The following is a 24,798-nucleotide window of genomic DNA, read 5'->3' as shown; positions in this document are numbered from 1 at the left end:
AAAAAGTCACAGTGATGCAAAATCCATGAATTGTTTTTCCACAATTCGACATTTTTCGCCTACTGCTTCTTGCAAACAGTGCATAACATCAAGATAATACTCCGTATTTACCGTATGAACTTTGAGGCAAAAATTAGTGATGTACTATGCTATGGTAATTGAAAAGAACAGTGAAAAAAAAAAAACTTTGACATTCGATTGAACTTGGCTTGCTTTTTTCTGTATTTGCTCTCTGGGATGCTTCCATTGGGACGATTTGGCTTTGGTTTCGACGTAATAGCTGTAAACCCATGTTTCGTCACCAGTTATGACCATTTTGAGCAAATCAGGATCATCATTGATGTCATTCAAGAGCTCCTGAGTGATGCTCCTGCGACGGTTCTTCTGAACAAAATTTAGAAGTTTTGGAACAAACCCTTGTTGGCACACATCTCATGCCCAAAATATCTGAAAAAATTGCTTGACACGAGCCAACTGATATGCCAACATCCTCAGCAACTTCTCTTATGGTAAACTGACGATTTTCCAAAACAATTTTCTTCACAGCTTTGATATTGCCATCTGTTGTTGATGTGCTGGGGTGTCCAGAGCGAGGTTCATAACTGGCATATTCTCAGCCATCTTGGAAGAGCTCGTACTACTTATAAATATTTTTTTTTTGCGTAGTGCAGACTCACCATTTGCCCCTGTTAGCATTTCAAGTGTTTTAGAGCACTCAGTTCCACATTTTTCACACAAAGTTTGATGCAAATTCTTTGCTCCATTTTTTATAATAATCGAAAATCGCCGAGCACACTGAAACAAGTCTAATCATTCTATCTGTCAAAAACAGATAAAGTATCCTGTACACTTGAAACTGTGAACTTATGTTTGGGACATGTGTACCAACACAACAACAAAAAAAGATTGATAATCGAATGTTCATTGCCTGCACTATTTGAAAAGTCATCTTACTTTTTGTATAGCTCTTGTACGCTTACATATATTCACATTCACATTTACTCAGATGCATCTCACACACACATGACCACAGTCTCTGTGGCTGCCGAGGCCAGGCTGTGGTCGTGTGTGTGTGTGTGTGTGTGTGTGTGTGTGTGTGTGTGTGTGTGTGTGTGTGTTGTCTAATTCCAGTGAAGGCCTTTTTGGCTGAAGTCTTTTTGTTGTGCTTGTGTGCGATTCAACATCTCCACTGTATGGTGGGTAACTGTCTATTGTTTTCATAATATTGTCATTATCTCATTGTGGATTTTAGTTTCTTGGATTTGTTTAAATTTTGAGTTCCTGTCTCAGGTATTTGACTTAATCAATTTAAAATTGTGAGGCACTTGATGCCATTGTAGTTTAATTCAACCTTTCCACCTCAATGTCTCAGAAGCAGGACAAGAGCACTGAAGATTTTTCAACTTACTGATAGTTTTATAATTATAATATATCTGCAATGCTGTGGTATAATCTATAGCTTATGCTGATGTTATAGGAGCTTCTTTGGTATCAGCTGGATCACAATGTCTTTTAGGCACAACATTTTGTGATTGTGCTTTGTTGCCCTTTTCAGATGCTTTGTGATTTAAGGTTTTCTGTGTGACCAGTCTCCATCACCAGTTTTGGTGTGGCACATTCATCAGTGTAACAACAAAAATGATCAGTTTTTGACAATATAATGTAATTTTATAGATAAAAAATCTACTCACCAAGCAACAGCAGAACACCACACACATAAAAGGAGGTTATGATTAGGCAAGCTCTTGGAGCCAGTGGCTCCTTCTTCAGGCAGAAATGCTGAAGGAGAAGGAAGAGGGGTAGAGGAATAGGAGTGGAGAGGTCTAGCAAAAGGGGTAGATTTCAGAAAGTCACCCAGAACCACTGGTCAGGAGAGACTTACTGGATGGGGTGAGAAGGAAAGACTGATTGTTGGGGCTGCTAAGCTCTCAGGTTCTCACATCTCATCTGGTAAGTCTCCCCTGACCCGTGATCCTGTGTGACATTTTTTTGAAATCTATCCCTTTTCCTAGACCTCACCAGTCCTTTTCCGCCACCTCTCTTCCTTCCCCTTCAACCCTTCTCCCTGAAGAACGAGCCTCCCCTGCGTGTCTGGGGAATAGAATAGGTCTTAGGTGTTCCTGCCTGTTGTAAGAGGTGATTAACAGGAGTCCCACACATTTTGGCCTTTATGTGATGGTCCTCAGTGGGGTTTGATTTCCATTTTCAAAATTTTCCCGAAGAGTGAGCCAATTGGGGAAGGGCGCCTTACGTGGTGCATTGTGTCCATCGTGCCTTGAAATCTTAAGCCCACTTTCTCGTCGTCACATTGCAGTCAAGCTCATTCCCCATCTCTTTGGTGAAGACACCTTCCTGGGTGCATTTCTACCATGCATTATGCAGAGCCGCATGACAACCCAGGGATCGCTCTCCTGATGCCTGCGCCGTTAACTCCCCACGAATGCCAAGGAGTAGATACCCGCCATCCAAGCGTACCATGTCATCCCTTGCTGGTGATCAGACACCAGCAGTGTCTAAGTATTCCAAGTCTCAGTATAATGCAAGAAAGTATGACCCTAAATCATTCCCCTCTCTGTCCACACCATGGGAGTAACGCCAGGCTAAGGATGGCAGCGAACCTTATTCACCCCGGTGCCTTGTATGTACGAGAACTGATGGCGACTCCTTTGTTTCAAGGAAGCCACAGTTGTTTGTAGAGCATTTAGAGGACAAGTTTAGGTGGAGGGCTTGTCCACAATGCACTTGGGGTCAGTCTTTATAAAAACAGCATTCTCTGCCCACTCACAGGCTTTACTCGCTTGTAACAAGTTGGGGGATGTTTCTGTTGCTATCACGCCACATAAGAGTTTAAATGTGGCCCAGGACATTATATTCCACAGGGATCTTCTTTTGCAGTCTGACAATGAGCTGTGCGCCAATTTAGAGCGGTGAGGTATTCAATTTGTGTGGTACATCCATCGGGGTCTGAGGGATAATCAGGTTGCCACCGTTGCCTTCATCTTGGCCTTTGAGGGTGACACCTTACCCGAGAAGGTCAAGGTGATGGTCTACTGCTGTGATGTCAAACCATACATCCCTCCCCCGATGCAGTGCTTTAAGTGCTGGAAGTTTGGCCATATGTCTTCCCTCTCTGTACTTCCAGTGTCACATATTGAGATTTTTGACATCCATCACATCCTAATATTCCATGTGCCCCACCTCCCATCTGTGTCAACTGCGGAGAGCATCATTCACCTTGCTCACCAGAATGCAGGATTATACAGAAAGAGAGGAAAATCATGGAATACAAGAACCTGGTCTGACTGACCTACACTGAAGCTAAGAGAAAATATGAGCACCTACATCGTGTGGCTATGACCTCCTCATACGCCATCACTACGAGAAAAGTTGTAACCCAATCAGTTTTGCAAATTCCAGTCAGCTCTCAGAGCCAGAATGCTACACCTTCCCCCTTGATGTTCCTGGTGGTGATGGTGGTGGTGGTGGTGGTGGTGGTGGTGGTGGTGGTGTGGTGTTGTGCAGGGGGGGGGGGCAATTCCCAGTGCCACCCCCCTCCCCCCTGCTGGTCCCAGACCACCTACCTCGGGAGCACTGCCCCCCACCAACATTCGGGGACAGCAGTCCCCACTTCCCAGCCAGAGAAGCGCAAGTCTTCTGTGGCTCCTCTCACCAGTAAAGGATCCCTTGGGTCACTTTCTTCCCAGGTTTCTGCTATTGGGAAAGATGACGTCCGCGAGTGGCTGAAGTGCTTAAAAGTAGCTGGTCATAGGGCTTCACAATTGTCCTTAGTCCCAAAGAATGAGTCAGTGAAGCCCTCCCAGCCAGGAAACCCAAGGAGCTGTAAGAAAAGTTAAAAGAAAACCCCTAAGACCAAGGAAATTGCGGTGGCACCCACACCACCGCTACCTACAAGCTCTGTGTCTGGGGATGAGGTGGAGATTCTGACGTCCACTGAGGACCTAGATCTCGGCGGACCATCAGACACCATGGATATAGACTGCTCAGGTAATAAATCGGTGGCAGCAGGTGACCCTGAGGCGTAAACTGCCTCATTGAATGTTCGATGCCTTCCTAGTCTAATGGGGTCATCCTTAAGTGGAATTGCGGCAGTTTTTTCCGTTGCCTGGCTGAGCTACGACAACTGTTAAGCGTTACACCTGTTTTCTGCATTACCCTATGTGAGTGGTGTATGGAAACGAGCGCTCGATGCAGAGACGCAGCAGAAACTTTACTTGCAGGGTTTATGTCCTCACGGAAGCGGTAGTGCCACCAGTGCAGACATTGACACCGTCTGTGAGGGCAGTACATAATTGCTGACCAATCACAAGCCATCCACAGGCTATATAAGGCCACCATAGCAGCAGTGAAGACAGACAGTTGCTCCTGATGATGACAATGGAGGCTGTCGTCGAAAGCTTGAGATTTTATTCCGAATTGACGTGGCAAGAAAACTGAGAATGTTTTACATATTGTAATGGCTGTTGTCCACATTAGCAACTATGTGAAACATAGGTAGTCCTGTACTGTACCCAGTGGCACTCTGTATTATGAAGCTGAAAGCTGGGTTCGTATGTTGATGACAAGTGCAAACTAATAAAGTTCATACTCATTGGAGCCTCTGTATACGAATACATCCAACATGGTGCTGTACATAGAACCAGACTCATGATGTGTCCAGACTTGTTGGGGCCATTGTTGGGACCACAACTATCACCTCTCTCTGCTGCTGTGTCGTCGTGTGCTCCAAAATTGTCCCCATGCTGACAGTGAGTGGTGCTCCAGACATTGTCATACTGTCTGCGTGGAGACTTGTCTTGTTGCAAATGTGTCCATTTCCTGGCTCAAGGTGTGTGGTGGATCTGTAGAATCTTACACTGCCGACTGAGCACTATATCTGTCCTCCTGGGCACTAGTCGTACGGGGCTGCTGATATCGTGCTTGGTGTTGAGTACTGCCCTCCTGAACCTGTCGATTCCATATTGAGATGACAGTTGTGGAATCCTGATTGACTTGAGCAGCTGTATTTCGCAACATGAAATGCAGTCTCAATAGGCTACAATCATGCTGCTTTTAGGTTTTGATATGTACGTGGACATATTTAGCCTTCTTCCAAGAGGGCAACAAGATATTCTTACAAACAACATTCAGATTATGTTTATGGATGAGAAAGTTACTGTGTAATGTTTCCTTATGTACAGAAAGTAGATGACAGTTCTCCTATACCTACTTTGCACCGTTGTGCTGAAATTCTAATCATTTGCGCATCGAAGCATAAAGTACCTTGTAACAATTTGACATTTGTTACATTCTGTCTTCATTTTGTTGCAGTTTTAGTGACCTACAGTGTAAGTAACTGCCACATGTAATTGAATTCTGTTTGTAGCATATATTCAGTTCGTTCTGTAAATTTGTTATTGACAGCATGGTGGGCCCAGCAGTTCATCATCAACATCGGGCACCACAACCTCTTCAACAGATTCTAGTTCAAGCAGTGACGATACCAGCTCAACATCAAGCAGTAGTTCAACAGATACTCGACATAGGAAGCTAAAATCCAAGAAAAATAAGCGTGATTCCAGTTCCTCTTCTGAGACTGATCATGGGCTAAAGAAGAAATCAAGGTAGCTCACTGTTCATTGTAACTCAGTTTATAATAGCTGCTTTTACATAATCTGTAAGTGCTGGATATGTTCTTGAAATTCAGAGATTGATTGTAAATGAATTGATTGGTTCAGTAAATTTTCACTACTGCGGAGTGCCATTTTGTTTGTATATGAAGACAGGTATGAGTAAGCTATACATTTCTAATGAAGACTGTTTGTTTCATAATGTTTCATTTTTTATCAGAGTACCTTTCATTCATATCAAAAACATTGCTGTGATAGCCCTAGATGGAGGGTTGGAGAACCAACATAATTAATTTTTACTGTCAAACATAATGATATCCAGAACATCACACACAAACGCAACTTGCTCACACGACTGCAGTCTCAGACAACCATAAAGGGTTTCGATTGTCTGAGACTGCAGTTGTGTGAGCGAGTTGCATTTGTGTGAGTGCGTGTGTGTCTATTCTTGACAAAGGCATTACTGGCCAAAAGCTGTAATTGTATGAATCTTTTTGTTGCGCCTGTCGCGACTCAGCATCTCCTTTATATGGTGAGAGGCAACTTTCCTTCTCTAATGTTGTTACTTTCCATCTGGATTTTCCGTTGTTTGATTGATCCTGTGGTTCAGTATTCCATAGTCAATATTGCTTCTATTAATATGCCTCTTTTCATTCCTTCACAGTGCTCTATTGAGCGAGGTAGTGCAATGGTAAGACACTGGACTCATGTTTGGGAGGATGATGGTTCAAATCCCCACCCAGCTATCAAGATTTGTTTCTTCATCTCTTTCCTAAATGACTAGAACCGAATGCCAGGATGGTTCCTTTGAAGCATACAGGTGATTTCCTTCCCCAGTCTGAGCTTGTGCTCCCTCTCTAATGACTATGTCTTTGATGGGACATTAATCTCTAATCTCTGACCTTCCTTCCTTTTTTCACATTTTTGTACACTTTAAGCTGCCTATTTCTGATCTCTGTCCACTGTTTTTCTACCTTTATAAATATTTATAGGAGTTGATTACTAATCACTAACTGGTCTGGCAAGGGGAATAGGATGGGGATATGGATGGGTGAGTGGGAGTTGTTACGAAAGACTACTAGTGTCATATATGTAGGTGAACACTGGGTCAGCAAGCTGGCACATACATTACTTGCAGGGGCAGTGTAGAATGCTGCCAGGACAAATGCTAAAAAAATAGTACATGAAGAAGGTCGAGGATCCAGAATGAAATAAAGAGGTAAGGAAAGGAAGATATGGATGGAGCTGGTAGTCATGGTGGCAGAAGGTTGGCTTGGTTGGCTTGGAGTGGGTACAGTAAGGGTGGCAGAGGCAGGAGAGAATAGCTGCTAGCAGAGATTTAGGCCAGTGAGAAAGAAGGCTAATTTGGAGAGAGTTACCACCTATGCAAATCATACAAGCTTGTGTTTGGGCAGAGGAGAGGGAGAGGAGTGGATCCATTGTATCAGTGTGTGCACATTTAAATTACATACCTGCCAAGATGTTCTATAACAGTCCTGTCTCTCTCTCTCTCTCTCTCTCTCTCTCTCTCTCTCTCTCTCTCTCCCCCCTTCCCTCCCTCTGCCTATCTCCCCGCTCCCTCAGTGGGTGTGGGTGGCAGGGGCAGAGGTTTAGAGTGCCTGTTTCACACACATCAGAAGCTTAGTTTTGAAAAATCTATTCAGTTTGCCAGTTGTTGTTGTTGTTGTTGTTTTTGTTTTCAAATGACATAAATGCAAAAACTGTGCAACTAGGTCTATGAGTTTTTCTAATTTGTATGGTTGTCATTTTGTTTATTACACATTATTTTAACCTTATTACAAATTATTTTCTTCCATTAGTTGAGGTTGATGCAAGTCACAAGCAAACAGTGCAATCTCATTGTCAAGCCTATGCTCTCAGAGTACAGTGTCATCAACAAAACAAAAATGGTTAACTGATGAAATCTAACGGAATACCTGCTCATATTCTGTAACACTCGTTTACAAGGCAGGGAGGTGAGCCAGACCTAGACTGTATCTGCATATCTGTCAAACGAACCACCTTGAGTGTAGTTTTATAGGCAATTTCCCAAGCCCAATTAGGCAAATGCTGGGCTGGTTCCCACTTTCTGCCTCAGAAAATATGATACACAAACATCTAAAATATGGCTACACACAGAACAAGTTTACATAATTCACAGACGTGTGGCACACATGTCTTCCTTCACTTAGGTGCCTGAAGACTATGGCAACAGGGATGGCTTTTGGCCAAAAATATAAGTAAAATTAATTTACCAAAATATGAGAACACTGGTGCCTCTGCTAGACAGAGTAAGAAGAAGAAGAAGAAGAAGAAGAAGGGGAAATCTAAAAGCTGTGTCATGATGAGTATATTTTTCAGAATGCCAATGTTGATAAAAATGCAAATGTCAATGGATTGATGCAAATGTAAAAGGCAGTGCAAACCACTGCATTAAAAACACATAATATGTATCCATGTACTCTCCCTAGCAAAGTATCAGTACATCAACCAACCCATAGACAGCCAAGAGGTCATCTGTGAACAAGCTGCAAAGACAGAAACTTAATGACCCTGAAAGAAGCAGATCTAACATCTAGCAATGAGGATGCCCGAACCAGAAGTTAATAGGCCAACATATGTAATAAATTTTTGTGATTTTTACGACTGTATTTAGTCATGATTTGTGGAATTGATGTGTTGATAATTTCATCGTGTTTTATGTTTGTGTACTTTTATATTCTTGTTGCTGCTAAGGGCCTAAACAGCCTATTTATGTGCAATAAATGATGATGATGGCGAATGTGATGACGAATGTGTATCAGCAGGAAGTGTGGTCTCTAAATGAAAAAGTGCTGCTATAATTTGTCCATTGACAAAAGATTCCAGTAGTGCTGCCATGCTGCTGAAGGGGATGTGACCTTAAAAAAAGGATGGAGACCCAAGAGAAACAGTAATATTATACAAGTCAGAGTGTGGAATGTCAGAAGACTGGGTGTGCTAAGGAAGCTAGAAAATCCAGCAGTGGAAATGCAAAGACATCAATCTAGATGTAGGGTTGTTCCCTGCCAAGTGGTCTGGATGTTCCCACATGACTGTCACAGATTTTGATTTGGTATTAACAATCACACATGTTCCCAGTGAACATTGGTAAAGTTTCACAAGATTGTTAATTCATTGCTCCCGGAGCAACAGTTATTTCTTTGACCCCATAGTGCAGCTGTCAACTGTGACCCATCAGTTTTCGGCAACTTTGAGACATAGTATCTCCAATAGTATTTTGTGGAAAGAAATAAAACTAGGCTATCTTGTACAACTTTTTGGTCTCTTTTATGTGAAATAATAATAATAAAAAAGCTTTGCCAAATGATTTACACATGGATAATATAAAGCAAAGTTGGCCAAAAAAAAAGATGCTCAGAAAAAAGTGAAGTTTAGCTTTTTATACCTGCAGAAGAAATTGCAGGATGCACCTGAAACCTTGCACATACAAGGTCTTAGAATATAAAATTTCATTCTCCTACTGCTTTCCAACAGTTTATTAACTGAGGGCAAAGTTGATGATTTTTATAAAATGCCAGAAAAGTCTGTTTTGGCCCATTTTTACAGAAAAGTGTCTTCTGCAAACTCTTTTAGACCATTTACATTACAAAGACCATGTTCTAAAAAACTGTATTTGGTTTTGCCATGTGAGCATATAAGATCCTAATAAACAACAAGGTCGAGGCGTATTGAATATGAGGCCATATTCTACTGGTACTCAAATTAAAACTGACATCTTTTATTATGTTCTACAATTGTTTAGTATCCTCTGTGGAAGGCAATATTATTTAGTACTACACAGGGTGAACATTAATAAAGTAACTAACTGCAGGGATGGATTTCTGACTGGAAATTTAGGAAAAAAAGGTCCTCTGAACATGTGACTGGAAATGCACTGTTGCCATGGTAGATGGCACTGACGAATGAAAGTTCCCCTGACCAACTGCCATATCTGTAGCTCACAGATGATGGTTATGCAGATTGATGGTGCCAGTTCTAGTAAAGGTTTCTTTGTTGGTAAAGAGGACTGGGGACAGAAATCTCATGATTGTAGTGGTCTGGTGCAAAAGCCATTGACAGAATTCTTCCGCAGAGGGAAGTCTGATGTTGATACTTCTTGCAGTCATTGCAGGTGATAGGGATAGTTGTGGTTGTCATGCAGGAAACACATAATCATACTTTGGCTCACACCATGTTGGCAGGCCACTTGCTTGCAGCATGTACTAGGCTTTGTCTCAATATCCAATAGAACCCAGTCCTCCAAATATGGTGTACACACAGTCTGCTGCCTCTCTGCATGTTTGTCTGTCTGAAAGAACTCATGCTCACACAAATGCCCAAAAAAGGGCTTGGAATATTGTATGATGTGGCTGGTGTCTGTGAAGGTACTTGTTTTGGTATAATGGTGCTCTCTCTCGACGTTTTCATATGCTTGGCTGTACACATACACCATCTCAGATTGTCCCCGAAATGAATACCAGACCATTCTGCTGCTTATAGCACGCTGCATCAATCAAGTAGCCTGCAACACACAAGGATCACATGGCACATGGTCTGAGGAACTTTCATTCATCAGTGCCATTTGGCGCACCAATGATGCATGTATGGACACATGTTCATAGGACCTTTTTTCCACCATTTCCATCCAGGAATCCATTTTATAATGGGAGTAGCATTTCTTTTGAGTATGAAGGTAGGGGAAAGAGTAAGTTATAGTGACAGTTGGGTGATAGGATCATTCTCAGTAGAGTTGACAGCAAATCACTGCAATACATGCCAATATCACAATTATAATAAGAGAGAGAGGTAGAGATAGAGATAGAGATAGAGATAGAGATAGAGATAGAGAGAGAGAGAGAGAGAGAGAGAGAGAGAGAGAGAGAGAGAGAGAGAGAATGAAGGCAATGAACAGGTAACTTAGTATGTAAAGGGAAATGGAGATCCAGTTATCATGGAAATTAGAATGCTGTAGTAGGATACAAAATAGAAGTCAGAGTTGTGGGAGAATATAGGCTTGCTGAAGTGAAGTGGCTGCAGAAAATGTGAAGAAAACATATACTAGTCAGAAGGACAGACTCAGCTTATAGGAGGTCAAAATAACACTAAATGAAATTGAAAATGTCAACATTATTACTGTGAAAGGAATTCTACTGTTAAATGCAGAGAAGAGAGCAAATAGGTGGAAAGAGTACATTGAACGCATCTATAAGGGCGAAGAGCTGTCTTCTGATGTGATAGAAGAAGAAATGGTTGTCATGTTGGAAGACAAAGAGGATCATGTATTACTAGTCATTCTCTGAAAGACTTGTGATCAAACAAGGCAGAAGGCATGTATAAAATTTTTCTGAATTTCTAAGTTTATTGGCAGAAGTGGCAGCCAAAATATTATTCAGGTGTGTGCATAGAATTTATGAGACTTGGGTGTGTTCCATCAAACTTTAACGAATATAATCTACACAGTCCTGCAGGTAAGAAAAGCCAGATAAATCTGAGAACTATTACACAGTCAGCTAAACAGTTCATGCATCCAAATTGCTAACAAGAATAATATTCAATAGAATAGAAAAAAAATGACAATCTGTTTGGTGACTAACAACTTGGTTTTATGAGAGTTGAAGAGACCAGCGAATGAGTGTTGACTCTTAAACATAATAATGGAGGCAAGACTTTAAGAAATCAAGACACCATCATTGTCTTTGTTGACCGGGAAAAAGCAATGTAAAATGGTGCAAGGTGTTTGAAATTATAAACAAAAGTATAAGCTATAGGAAAAGACAGATAATATAGAATATGTACAAGAACCAAGAGGAAATTGTAACACTGGAAGACCAAGAGGGAAGTCCTAGGATTTAAACAGGTGTGATGCAGGGGTGAAGTGTATCTCTGTTCAACCTCTATGTTGAAGAAGTAGTGGTGGAGAGAAGAGAAAGTTTCAGGAGTAGAGTTAAAATTCATGACAAAAAGATTTGCTTATGATATTGTTTTCCTCAGTGAAAATGAACACCAAGTACAAGGTCTGTTAAATGGAATGAACAGTTAATAAGCACAAAGCAAATTGAATGAAAGAAAGTGAGTAACACATACAAAGAGAACATTCTTCGCCAAAAGCATTAGATTTGTATCAAATATAGGCTGTAATTTGTTGAAGAAATTTCTGAGAAAGTATGTCTGGAACACAGCATTGTATGAAAGTGCATTGTGGGAAAACTGGAAAAGAAGAGAGCTGAAATTTGGGCATCAGCTATTTAAATTTAGTAGACTAAATCCTTTGTATGGTGTGCACACACTCAATTAGGTACCTGGGGTATCTTTGTTACTAATACAAGAACAGTCAGACATGGCATTAAATGGTTTAGATGACTAGATATATATTTAGAATAGTCACTGAAGATCAGCTCTGTCTCTAATGACTTGACGCTGGCTGGCCTTTAAACCCTAATCTTCCTCCCTCCCAGTGCATAGCCTCTTTTCTCACGTTTAATGACACATGTTGGTGATTGTCCTATTTTGTTGTGCTCATGTAAATTTATTAAATTATGAATTTATTAAATTATGTATTTATTAAATTATTCAGAGCATCTTAGTTTCACAGGATTCCTTAATGCAATCTTCAGTTAGTTTAATGGCAGAAAAAAGGGAAGTAAATAATCACAAATTGCAGATTCAGTTAGGAATACAGTGTATTGCTGTTCTAACTTACAATAAGGTTTTAATCTTCATAGTGAATATGAATGTAATTCCTGGTTCTCAGCAGATTCTGTACACTGCAGCCATCCTTTAATAAAGCCAACTGCTGATGTTTATTCAACAGAACTGCCCTGAACTTAATTGTCCTGTGCATCTTTGTAAAACCACATTTTTTCTGTTTCAAATTGGTTGGATATTTTCTGTAAAGAGCAGACCCATGTGCTAAAGTCATCCACATCACATATAATTTTTCTTCTGCAGCATTATACATTCTCATTTCTACAGTATCACAATGCACATCAAGCAAGTTGGACTGTGGTTAGCACTCTCATTCTTGTCCGATCTGAGCTTCCCCATCTCTACTGATCTTGTTTCCAAAAGGACTTGAAACCCAAGGTTTTAGTTTAGAACAGATGCAGAAAAGTTCTTTATAGTAACAACTCAATTATTTTGTAGTACAAATTTCAGCTGCTTGTTTTCCTACTTTGTCCTTTCCTAATGTTTCAGAAAGCATGTGATCAAGTTCTGTCTTGATCTCATTTTGCAACAGTTAATGTTATGACAGCATGGCAGTGGATCTTCCTTGTACAGTCTGGAGTTTTAATTTCCTTGTTACTTATAAGTTTTAATTTTTTGTTAGAAAACATCAGTTATAGTCTTAAAATAATCTGATTTTATGTATCTATAATTAGGTTCAGTTATACATCCATTTTCTGACACCATCTTTCAACAATCAATAGCTGTGTTCTTTGGACGCCCCAAATAAAGTTAGTGATATTTATATCAAACAATGGAAAATCCAGGTAGGAATATCAACAACGTAGGAAAAGACAGATAGCTACTTACTGTAAAGAAGACACGCCAAGTTGCAGACGAGCATGATCAAAACACACTCACATATAGCTTTCGGCCACAGCCTTCATCAGTAAACACACACACACACACACACACACACACACACACACACACACACACACACACACACACAACACCAGCATTTCGCGGCGGAATGCAACATCACATGGAAGGCAAGCAGCATATTGGAGGGTGTGGTGAAGGGGACGGGGAAGAGATAGTAGTGTGCGGTGCGGAGAGAGACAAATGCTGTCTCGTGGAGCGTGCAGGGATTAGACTACTAACAGGTAGAGCATCAGGAGGTTGTGGGGCAGGGATATGGGGGAAAAGGAACGAAAAAGAAGAGGAGTGGGGAAAAACAGGTGGATGCATTGGCAGAGGGCTGCACAAATTGCAAATAAAGAGTGTGGGAGACTAGAATGCATAGTAGATGACAGGTCGGGGGGGAGAGGGGGGGGGAGACACTGACTGTTTGGTGGAGGGTGTGGAGACAGTATGTTATTGTAGTTCGAGTCTGAAATAATTATGGGAGAAGAGAGTGTGACGTGACATAAGGGAAGGTACATATACAAATATACAACACTACCCTTGGTATTGGCATGGGACCCTCCAATGCCAGCTTTTTTGTGGGGTGTCTAGAGGAGACCTTCCTAGCCTCCAAAAACACCAAATCCCTAGTCTGGTTCAGGCTCATTGATGATATCTTAATTATCTGGACCCAGGGCCAAGACACCCTATTTTCGTTCCTTCACAACCTCAACACCTTGTCTCCCATCTGCTTCACGTGGTCCACCTTCAGATGGCGCCATCTGCACCTCTGTCCACATTAAACCCACCAACCACCAACAGTTCCAGCATTTTGACAGCTGTCATCCCTTTTACCCCAAAAATCCCTCTCATATAGCCTGGCTACCCGGGAGTGGCATATCTGCATTGACAAAAATCCCCTTGCTTATTGTGTCACCAAGGCCTTCACAGACAGGCACTATCCCCCAGACGTAGTCTACAAACAGATTTCCCATGCCATTTCCCATACCACCACTCCCAAAAACCAGCCACAGAGGAGTGTCTCATTCATCACTGAGTATCACCCTGGACTGAAAAAGCTGAACCACCTCATTCACCAGGGCTTTGATTGCATATCATTGTGCCCTAAAAAGATGGACATTCTACCCGAGGTACATTCCACCCCTCCTAAAGTGGTGTTCCATCGCCCACCCGATCTCCACAACATCCTAGTCCATGATCGGAGTTGAATAGGTGGTATTGGGGTGGTGGTGGTGGTGGTGGTGGTGGGGTGGATGTATGGGACAGGTCTTGCATCTAGGTCTATTACAGGGATATGAGCCACGAGGCAAGGAGTTGGGAGAAGGGGTTGAGGGGTTGTCTAGGGATGGACGAGGATATTGTGTTGGTCTGGGGGACGGAGGGATACCATTGTTTGGGGGGGGGGGGGGGGGGGGTTGTGTGGGAAAGATAGTAGGCCGCACATTTCTCATTTGAGGGCACGACGAGAAATGTAATTTATAGTCTGTTTTATGTATCTGTATCAAAGACCTTATGAATGTCATTTGTGTTAAGAGTATTACTTTCTATCTACAGTAACACCACAGAGCTTGCATCACCAACTTGATATAACTGTCGAGAAGCGTTCCGAGTCAGTTGCTTTTGTATTGACTCATTTCACGTTAGTGAGTCTTCGTACTGAGTGGTTCAGTTAATTTTTCCTTCGTGCTTTGTTTCTTGTCCTCATAAATGAAAGTTCAGGAACCTGCTAGTGTACAGACGAGGGAGATCTCACCAGAAACACACATGTGGTTGGCTATTGCTGATTGTTTATTGCTATGTGTTACTGATCAGTTTTGCTGTTTTTGTTGGCATATGTAGTTCTTGGTTTACTTCTCTTGACAGCCACCTAAAAAAGGTTAGGGAGGCAGTTGAGAGAATGTTTATGAAGCACTGTACGCTTGTAGGGATCGATTGTCAGAAATAGGTCGCTACATGACTCCCATGACTAACGATACCGCAGATTAAATTTCACACGCCGTCCAGCTCTTGTAACTACTACTTTCTTGAAACCGGGCGGTGCGTCACTTGTGTCAGTGGTTGTGTTAGGGATTGGTGTAGTAGTCCTCGACTTCGGTCTTGGTGTTGCTGTGACTGGTGTTCGCTGAGCGTCGTCGTGTTCATGGGGTACAGGAACACATCTTGTAGCTTCTCCTTTTTTGTCTGGTTTGTGTTCAGTGGTAGCTGTGGTGTCTGTTGCGCCCAGGAATGCAGGCTTGATACGGTCCACTGCAACTGTGGTGGGTGTACCGTTAATCATTATGCGGAAAGTATTGGTATCTCTACTGACTACCAGATATTGTCTGTCATATGGTGGCTGCAGTGGTTTATGCACAGTATCATTGCGTAAGAATACATGGGTGCACTTGTCTAGCTCCGCAAAAATGAACGAGTGTCTTCCAAGCTGGTTTCTGGGCATTGTTGGTCTCAATTGGTGTATATGCTCTCTTAATCTTGTGGCGAATTCTGAGGCTGTGATTTTATCATCTGCCATGCTGTGCAGAAATTCTCCAGGTAGGCGTAACGCTTGTCCATACACCAGTTCTGCTACTGTTGCTTTCAGATCACTTTTGAATGACGTTCGTAGACCCAAAAGTACGATAGGTAGTGTCTCTGTCCAATTCGGTGTTGCGTGACATCTCAGAGCTGCCTTTAACTGTCGATGAAGACGTTCAACCATGCCATTTGATGTGGGTTGGTATGCCATGGTGTGTTCAAGCGTTCCGTACCTAATAACGTAGCCAATGCTTTGTAAACGTAGGCTTCAAATTGCCGTCCTTGATCAGTTGTAATTCTCAGTGGAACTCCAAACCGGGCAATCCAACCACGAAAAAAATGTTTGAGCTATAGTTTCTGCAGTGATGTCCTTCATTGGAAATGCCTCAGGCCACCTAGTTAATCTGTCAGTCACTGTGAGGCAATAACTGTAGCCTTCCGATGTCGAGAGTGGGCCGATTACGTCAATATGCACATGGTCAAAACACTGATTTGGTGGAAGAAATGTGCCTAATGGTGCCCTTACATGCTGTGTGATTTTTATTCCTCTGGCACGCCAAGTATTGCTTCATAAATGTTTTACAGTCTCTGTGCATACGTGGCCATACAAATATTTGTTTGACCAATCTGAGTGTGGCTCTTACTCCTGGGTGTGACAGATTGTGCATTGATGCAATTGCCTGTGTTCTGAATTGCTGTGGCACAAATGGACATATCTTTCCTCTTGCTACGTCACAGTACAACTCAATGCTTGCTTCAGGAAATGTCACGAGCCGTAGCTTCAATCCTTTCTCTTGTTTCAAATAGATCACACAACTCACTATCACATTGTTGTGCATGCATGAGGGCGTCGTAATCAATGGCCTTTGTCACTGCTTCCACCTGTGCGATGTCATCTGCTACTGTGGACACTGTGTCTTTGTGAGAAAGTGCATCAGCTGGAACATTTAGCTTCTCTTCCACATACACAATGCTGGTCGTGAACTGGCTGATATAATCTAAGTGTCGCAGCTGCCTGGGCGATGCTTTCTCTGGCTTTACCTTAAAGGCAAAGGTAAGCGGTTTATGATCTGCGTTAATCGTGAACTGTCACCCTTCTAATGCGTGTCTGAACTTTTTTACTGCTGCATAAGCAGCGTACAGCTCATGGTCATATGTTGCCCAACGTTGCTGAGATGGTGACAACTTATGACCATAAAATGCAATAGGCTGCCGTAACTGATCAATTTGTTGCTGAAGTACGGCACCAATTGCAGTGGGCGAAGCATCAACCATGAGAGCGAGTGGAGCATGCGCCACTGGGTGTGATAATTGCGCGGCCTCTGCTATAGCTTTTTTTATAGCGTGAAACGCGGTGTCTGCCTCAGTAGTCCAATGCACACTGTGGTTAGGTTTAGGTGTGCCTTTAAGTAGTTCATTCAATGGTGCAGTTATCAGTGCATGATTGCGAATGAAGTGTTGGTAGAAATTCACTACTCCAATGAATCGTCATAATTCTCTGACTGTAACAGGGCGGGGGTATTTGTTTACGGCCTCTACTTTACTATGTGGCGGTCGAATACGCTGTGCATTTACCAAATGTCCTAGAAAGTGGACCTCTTTCTCACCAAAAACACACTTGGCAGGATTAATTACAAGTCCATGTGTGCGTAGGCAGTCAAACATTTGTGCCAAATGCTGTAAGTTCTCCTCTTCCGATGCACACATCACCAATAAATTAACTATATACACATAGCAAATATCTAAATCTCTTGTAACCTCATCGATAAAACGTTGGAAGGTCTGGGCGGCATTGCATAGTCTGAATGGCATTCGGGTGAATTCAAATAGACCGAATGGTGTTGTCACTGCTGTTTTAGGAATGTCTTCTGCAGCTATAGGGATCTGATAGTAAGCTCGAACTAGACCAGTGGTAGAAAATGTAGTCTTACCATGAACATTTGCAGAAAAGTCTTCTATATGTGGAACTGGGTACCGGTCTGGAATAGTCCTTGCATTGAGTTGGCGATAGTCACAGCAGGGGCGCCATCCATTCTTCTTTTTAGGCACGATGTGAATTGGGGATGCCCAACTGCTACTACAAACTCTGCAGATACCTTGTGACAGCATGCTGTGAAATTACTGCTTTACCACTTTTAGCTTTTCGGCCATTAAACGACTAGGCTGAGCGCGAGTTGGCTAGCGCGGTCGAAATGTGGTGGCTGGTTGTATGCTTGACTGGTGGTAGAGTAGGCGATTGCTGTGTGATCTCAAGGTATCCTTTCAGTAATCGTATATATGGTGTGTCGCCTGCGACTGTGTGTACCTCTAGTGGTGTGATACAATGGACTTTTCCTGTTGTATGCAGACTAGTAGTCAAATCTATTAGTCGCTGACATCGCAGATCTGGCAGTAAGTCGTAGAAGGACAAAAAAATCTGCTCCGATAATAGGCTGTTATATATCTGCCACTGTAAATTGCCATTCAAACACACGGCGTAGCCCAAAATTAAGGAATAATGTTACTCGACTGTATGTTCTAATTTTGGAGTCATTGGCAGCATATAGACAACAGTCGTTGCAGCTCCGGCGTGATAGGCAGTTTGCTGGATATACGGACACTTCTGCACCTGTATCGACGAGAAACTGTAGTGATGGTGATCGATTGCGACTTTGTGGCCGTTGGCGGTTGTGCATTGTTTGTAATGCAGCTACCTGTGCGGTCAACTCTGCCAGTTGTGATTGTAGGGAGACTAGCATCACTGTGGGCGAATTTTCTTGTTGTGGCATTAATGTTGAGACACTTGATGTGGGATACATTTTAATTAACCTGTTGGCCGTTTGTGCCAGGGCGTTTAAATCGCCTGCACATACAGTGAGAATTTTTTGAGTATCTGACGGCAACCGAGACAACCATATATTTCGTAGCACATCATCAGTTACAGTGTTACTTGCCAGTGTGCGCAAACGTCATAAGAGTTGTAATGGAGTGCGATCTCTGAGTTCTTCAGTGCGCAATAGCTTCTCTAGCTGTTTTGCCTCTGATTGTGACAAACGCGTTATTAATGCGTTTTTAATGAATGCATAACTATCGGTATCAGGTGGTGCGGCTAGGATATGTTGTACTTCTGCTGCTAGATCTTCTGTAAGTGCTGCAACCACATAGCTGTACTTAGTTTCGTCCGCCGATATTTGTGCGAGGACAAAATGGCTTTCTAACTGGGCAAACCCCAATAGAGGATTATGTAATCAGAATGGTGGAGGTTTTATTGTCACCCTGTTAATTGCACTGCTGGCTTCAGGTTGAATTGAGACTGGCGAATCGGTCATTATCGTGCTGAAACAAGCGCGACGCGGATGGCGCGGAAGTTACAAACATGAATGTCACGGAACTTTGTTAAATGCTGAAGCCGACTCGGATGTTACGTAGTTCGTCGGGTGTCACCAAATGTGGGTGTTGGAGAAAACAATTCCTTTATTCCCACATACATTTAGCAATAACTGAACACTACACACATGAATGAATCTTGTAGATATGAACAGCATGGAATAACTAACTAAAGCTAAGTCAAAGAATAACTATGTCACTGCACATAGGGAGGCAGTTGAGAGAATGTTTATGAAGCACTGTACACTTGTAGGGATCGATTGTCAGAAATAGGTCGCTACAAGTCTTTCAACATTTAACAGAAATGATTGAAGGAGTTGACATTTTACTACCTAAATTTTAATTGTTACTGAAAGAAAGAGTTGATTGTACCACCCACATGAGGAAGAAGCTTAGAGAATAATCCTCCTATTCATGTCAGTGTCATTAGAGACAGAGCACAAACTTTGGAGGGAAAGGGATGGTGAAGAATATGAGTTGTGGTCTTAATGTCCAAGCAATCACCTGTAGTGATTCAGGAGACAGCAAGAAATTTAACATTTGTGTGGCTGAATGTGGATTCAGACCCAACTCTTCCTAAATATAAGTCCATTGTTTTAATCTGATGTCACCACAATTTGTGTCTAACTACAAGTCCCGTTGCTTAATTAAGATACTTTGTAAAAGCGAAAGAACACACACAATCACTTTTATGGAAGATCTTTATCTCCCTCAGCCTCAGAACAGTAGGGTTCGACTCATCTTGCAGTCTGAGGGGATTGCTGCTCCTTTTTAACCTTTCTCAACATATCTGTCTTTCCACCCTGAGGAAGGAACTAATTGTCCCAAATGCTGGAATAATTTTTGTAATTTTATGTGTGTCTGTTGACAAGACCTAGACTTTTGCTTTCTAAAGGTAAGTACTAGGCAGCCATTCTGTCTTGTAACTTTATATCTCACTTGTACCTTATATATAATACTGCTGTTTTTACAGAATGCGAAAAACAACAGGGAAAAATGGAAGTCCTTTACCTTCAATGAAAAAAGCAGTCCTCCCATCACGACACAGTGATGATCGTGGAGGCGGTCTACAAGGATCATCATTGGGAAGCAAGAGACGTGATCCCTCACCTGCATCCAACCCACACCGAAAACTTTCTGCTTCTGTCATTGGTGCACCTCAGGCATCAAAAAGTTCATCACAGCTAGCATCTTCTAGTGGCAGTGGAACTGGCAATGGAGGTGGGAGGAGGCGTTCTGACACACCTCCACTTCGAGGATCTAGTGGTCATCGACGGCGCTCCATTACACCACCCCACAAGGGTAAAGGCCTCAGATCATCATCCCGTTCGTCACTGAACAACAAGACGAACAGTGAGTGTATGCGTGTGTGTGATATGTTTCTTGTGTGTTTCCATTCATTGATTGTGAGATTTCTGCTGTATTTTGCAGTACTGCTATTAAATATTAGTTTGAGACCTCCAAATAGTGATCTGCATGGTCTGTAGGAATAGCTTCTAGCCATGTAGTCTGTTGGCTTTTTTGCATTACTATACTGTCAGATTCAGTTATTTTTAACAATTAATTAATAATGTAAAAAGCAATTTCATTTTAAAAATGAATCCATTCCATCTTGGTGTTGTGGTACAACAACCTTATTATAATTGCTATTATTTACAAAAACTGTCATAGGTTGCACAGAACAGGACCTCATGTGCTGACTGTAAATACAGCCGAACACTAGAACAGTGCCGAAGGCCTGTCGGTATTCACACAGTACATACATACCCATGTGTACAGATGTATTTACAATTTGCATGAGGAACTGACCTGTGCTGTTAAGGTTGTCATCACCTCCATGAGATAACCTGATGATGCACTATCTGGGCAAGACATGTCATTCTTCAATTAATAAAGGACATTGTGCAATGTACAACTATTTTTTTAAAAATAATTGCAATATCTGGGGTTGACATCAAGACACAAAACTCTGAAAATGTATGTATGTTAGTATTTTTATCTGGGCAGGTTTGAATATGATTATCTTAGTCATGCTAGCCATAATTAAAAATAATGTGATGCTGATCTCTCCATAGGCAAAAGGTTTCAGATTAGCCCCCCTCCCCCCTGCCCCCATTCAGATCTTTAGGTGAGGGAGCTGCCAAGAAAGAGGGGGGTGGGGGGGCAGGTGACCGTAAGAAAAAGATTGAATTACTGATGATAGAGGAACATTCTGAGAGTCGGAGTGTGGAGTGTCAAGAGGTTTTAACATGCCAGGGTAGCTAGATAATCAGAAAAGAGAAATGGAAAAGCTCTGTCTATTTATAATGAGAGGGTCAGTGAAGTGAAATGGTCAGAAGATAAGGATTATGTTCAGGTGAATAAAGGACAGCAGCAGCAGCAGCAGTGGATCAATGGGTGTTGCTGTAAAGTCTATGAGGATATTGAATGGGTAATTCGGTATGTAAAGGAATATGACAATCTTCCTAGAGGAATTGGAATGTGGTAGTTGGAGAAGGCTTAGAAGACAGAGTTCCAGGAGAAGACAGGCAAGAATGAAAGAGCAGAAAGACTAATAGAATCCTGCAGTAAATTTCACAATAGTGAATATGCTGTTTAAAAATGATTGGAGGAGGAGGTCTACTTGGGAAATGTCTGGAGACACAGGAAGGTTCCACCTGGATTGCAAAATGGCTAGACAGAGGTTTCAAAGTCTGATACCGGATTGTCAGAAAGAAGTAGTGTAGACTGTGATCAGAATTTAGTAATGATAAAGAGTAGACTGAAGTTTAAGATAATCAGCTAGAAGAATCTGTGCTGCAAGAAATGAGATACCCAAATCTTGAGAAATATCAAATTTGTTTGAAGTTCTATAAGGTTAAAAATACTGTGATGATGAATACCACTGTAGGTACTTCAGTTGAAGAAGAGTAGATGTGTCTATGAAGGACAATCACAGAAGCTGGAAAGATAAACACAGCTACAAGGAAAGTAACTATTAAGAAGCCAAAGGAGTCAAAGAAGTATTTCAATTGATGGATGGAAGGAAGAAGTAAGATGTTCAGGAAAAGATAGTTGGTGAAATTAAAAGTAAGGGCATCAAAATTAAGAGTGCATTGGAAATCCCACTGTTAAATGCAGAGGAGAGAGGTGGATAGAGTACATTGAAGGCCTCTTTGGAGTAGTAGGAGAGGGGGCAGGGGGGGGGGGGGGGGGGATGAGGATGGCTGATGACATGATAGAAGCAAAAATGGAAGTTGATACGGAAGATCTAGGGTACATAGTATTAGATTTAGAGTTTAACAGAACTTTGGGAGACATACAGTAGATGAAGGCAAATGGAAAGATAAATTGCTTCAGAATATCTAAAATCATTGGGGGAAGGCTGGAGACAAACCATACTTTCAAAAAATGTCATCCACATAATCCCCAAGATAGCAAGGGTAGATATATGTGAGAACTGTCGTACAACAGCTCAACAGGTCGTACATCCAAGTTACTGACAAGAATAACATATGGATTATTGTAAAAGACAATTGTGGATCTGTTAGATGATGACCAGTTTGGCTTTATGAGTGTTAATGGCCCCAAAGAAGTACTGAAGTTGAGCTTTATGATGGAACCAAGACTTAAGAAAGATCAAGATATGTAAAAAAAAAAAAGCATTTGAAAATGCAGAGTGGTGCAAGATGTTTGAAATTCTGAGAAAATATGAGTAAGCTATAGGAAAAGGTGGGTAATATACAATGTGTACAATAACCAAGAAGAAAGATAGTGATACAGTCCTTCTCTCCTGTTCACTCTGTATAACAAAGGAACAGTGACAGAGTAAAAGAAATTTTCAGGAGTAGAATTAAAATCCAAAGTGAAAGGATGTCAGTGATAATATTTATAAATGACACCACTATCATCAGTGAAATTGAGGAAGAATTGCAGGGATTGTTGAATGGAATGAACCATCTAATGAGTGCAGAATGTAGCTTGAGAGTAAACTGAAGAATCACAAAAGTAATGAGGAGCAGCAGAAATTATATTAGTGATATGTGACCACACAGTAAATGAAGTGAAGGAATTCTGCCTCCTTGGAAACCAAATAATGTGTGGTGGATGAAGCAAGGAGGATGTAAAAAGAAGATTAGGAAAAGAAGGCATTTGTGGTAGATGAAGTTTTTTGGTTTCAAACATTGGTCTTAATTTGAGAAAGAAATTTCTGAAAATGTACATTTGAATTACTGCATTGTATGGAAGTGAATCATGATCTGCGGAAAATCAGAAAAGAAAAGAATCGGAAAAGAAGAGGTATGGTGCCATTGGAATGTTTGAAATTATGTGTACTGATAACATAATGGATGAGGAGGTTCTCCACAGAATCGGCAAATAAAGGGATGTGTGGAAAACACTGGCAAGAGGACACATGTTAAGAAAAACTTCCATGGTAATAGAGGGAGCTTTAGAAAGTAGAAGTTGTTGGGGAAGACAGAGACTGAATTATATCCAATAAATAATTGAGGATGTAGGATGCTGCTGTTCCTATGAGATGGAAGAGGTTGGTACAAGAGAGGAATCCTGGAGAGCCACATCAAACCAGTCTGAAGAATGATGACTTAGAAAAGAAAATCTTATGAATAACATCCAAGGAAAATTATAGCTTTGTTACATTAATAAACCAGTGAACTTCACAGTCAAATAATTGCCAAAAAAGTAATATCCATCTGTCTGAGATCCGTAAACATTTTCTGAAGTAATCAACAACAACTTGGAAAGTACAGATTGCTATTCACCATATAGAAGAACTGTTGAGTCACAGGCAGTGTAGTGTCATAAAATTATCCATGCTAACTTTCTTATTCCTGCCACAGGTGCAATCATAGGTAATGTCTAATTTCACTACACCTTTAATGGACAATCATTTAATATGTTTAATTATTTTTCAAAAGAATTTTTTTATAATGTCATGTGACAAACGATTACACAGCCGACTGGGGTTCAGCTGCTGCATATCATAAACTGACCACTGTTGCACCTGCCTTGCAGGCCAAAAATGTTGAAAGTGTGAGCTCCATGACACCACTCAGATGTTTCTTTGTCAGAAATAATTGTCTGATCATTTTTTTTTCTGGGGAGGCATTCAATGAAAGGAATATAGTTGTACTAATAAAAAATGGACTGTATTCTGTACATAATTGTGATAAGAAAAGAGATCAGAAATAAATATTGGTTTACAGGTTAGGTGCAGTATCAGAAACAGGTTGTATCTCCTAAGAAGAAGAAGCCAAGAGAGAGAATCACTATAACAGGCACAGTGAAAAAGAATGCTAGAAATATTTCAGCTTTCAGACAAAGTCCTCCTTCAGAAGTGGAAAACTCACACACCTTCATACAAGTACAACACACACACACACACACACACACACACACATACACACATTCATTCATTCATTCATGAAATCACAGCTCACACATCATGGTTACTGACTTTGGCCACTGGCCTGATTGTGACATTTGTAGCAGTCTGGGGTTAGATAGTTGCACAATTCAGGCAGTGGGGCTCCAGTGGCTGGAGACAGTGACCGTATGTGTGTGAGCTTGAGCTTGCATGAATCTGTGTCATGTTCTGTTTTAGAAGAAGGACAGTTTTGTCCCAAAGTTTAAACATTTAGCAGTCTTTTCATTATGCCCATCTGGAACTCATTGCCTTCTC

General features: G+C 41.5%; 1 protein-coding gene across 21 annotated transcripts in view; it reads left to right on the top strand.

The window, feature by feature from the left end:
* The window catches only part of LOC126321101 (zinc finger CCCH domain-containing protein 13-like), a 229,314-nt gene that overhangs the window by 57,897 nt on the left and 146,619 nt on the right, over positions 1–24,798 (top strand). For 20 of the 21 annotated variants that reach the window (XM_049994147.1, XM_049994170.1, XM_049994169.1 and 17 more), the window contains exons 4-5: positions 5,422–5,621; positions 20,092–20,471. In XM_049994147.1, the coding sequence (XP_049850104.1) occupies positions 5,422–5,621; positions 20,092–20,471 (580 nt within the window). The remainder of the gene's footprint in view (positions 1–5,421; positions 5,622–20,091; positions 20,472–24,798) is intronic. The other variant, XM_049994156.1, reaches the window with a different exon arrangement.

Source organism: Schistocerca gregaria, chromosome 2 (assembly GCF_023897955.1).
Source record: "Schistocerca gregaria isolate iqSchGreg1 chromosome 2, iqSchGreg1.2, whole genome shotgun sequence".
Taxonomy (NCBI): domain Eukaryota; kingdom Metazoa; phylum Arthropoda; class Insecta; order Orthoptera; family Acrididae; genus Schistocerca; species Schistocerca gregaria.
Note: the sequence above shows the minus strand (reverse complement) of the source record. Positions and strands in the feature narration are given on the sequence as shown.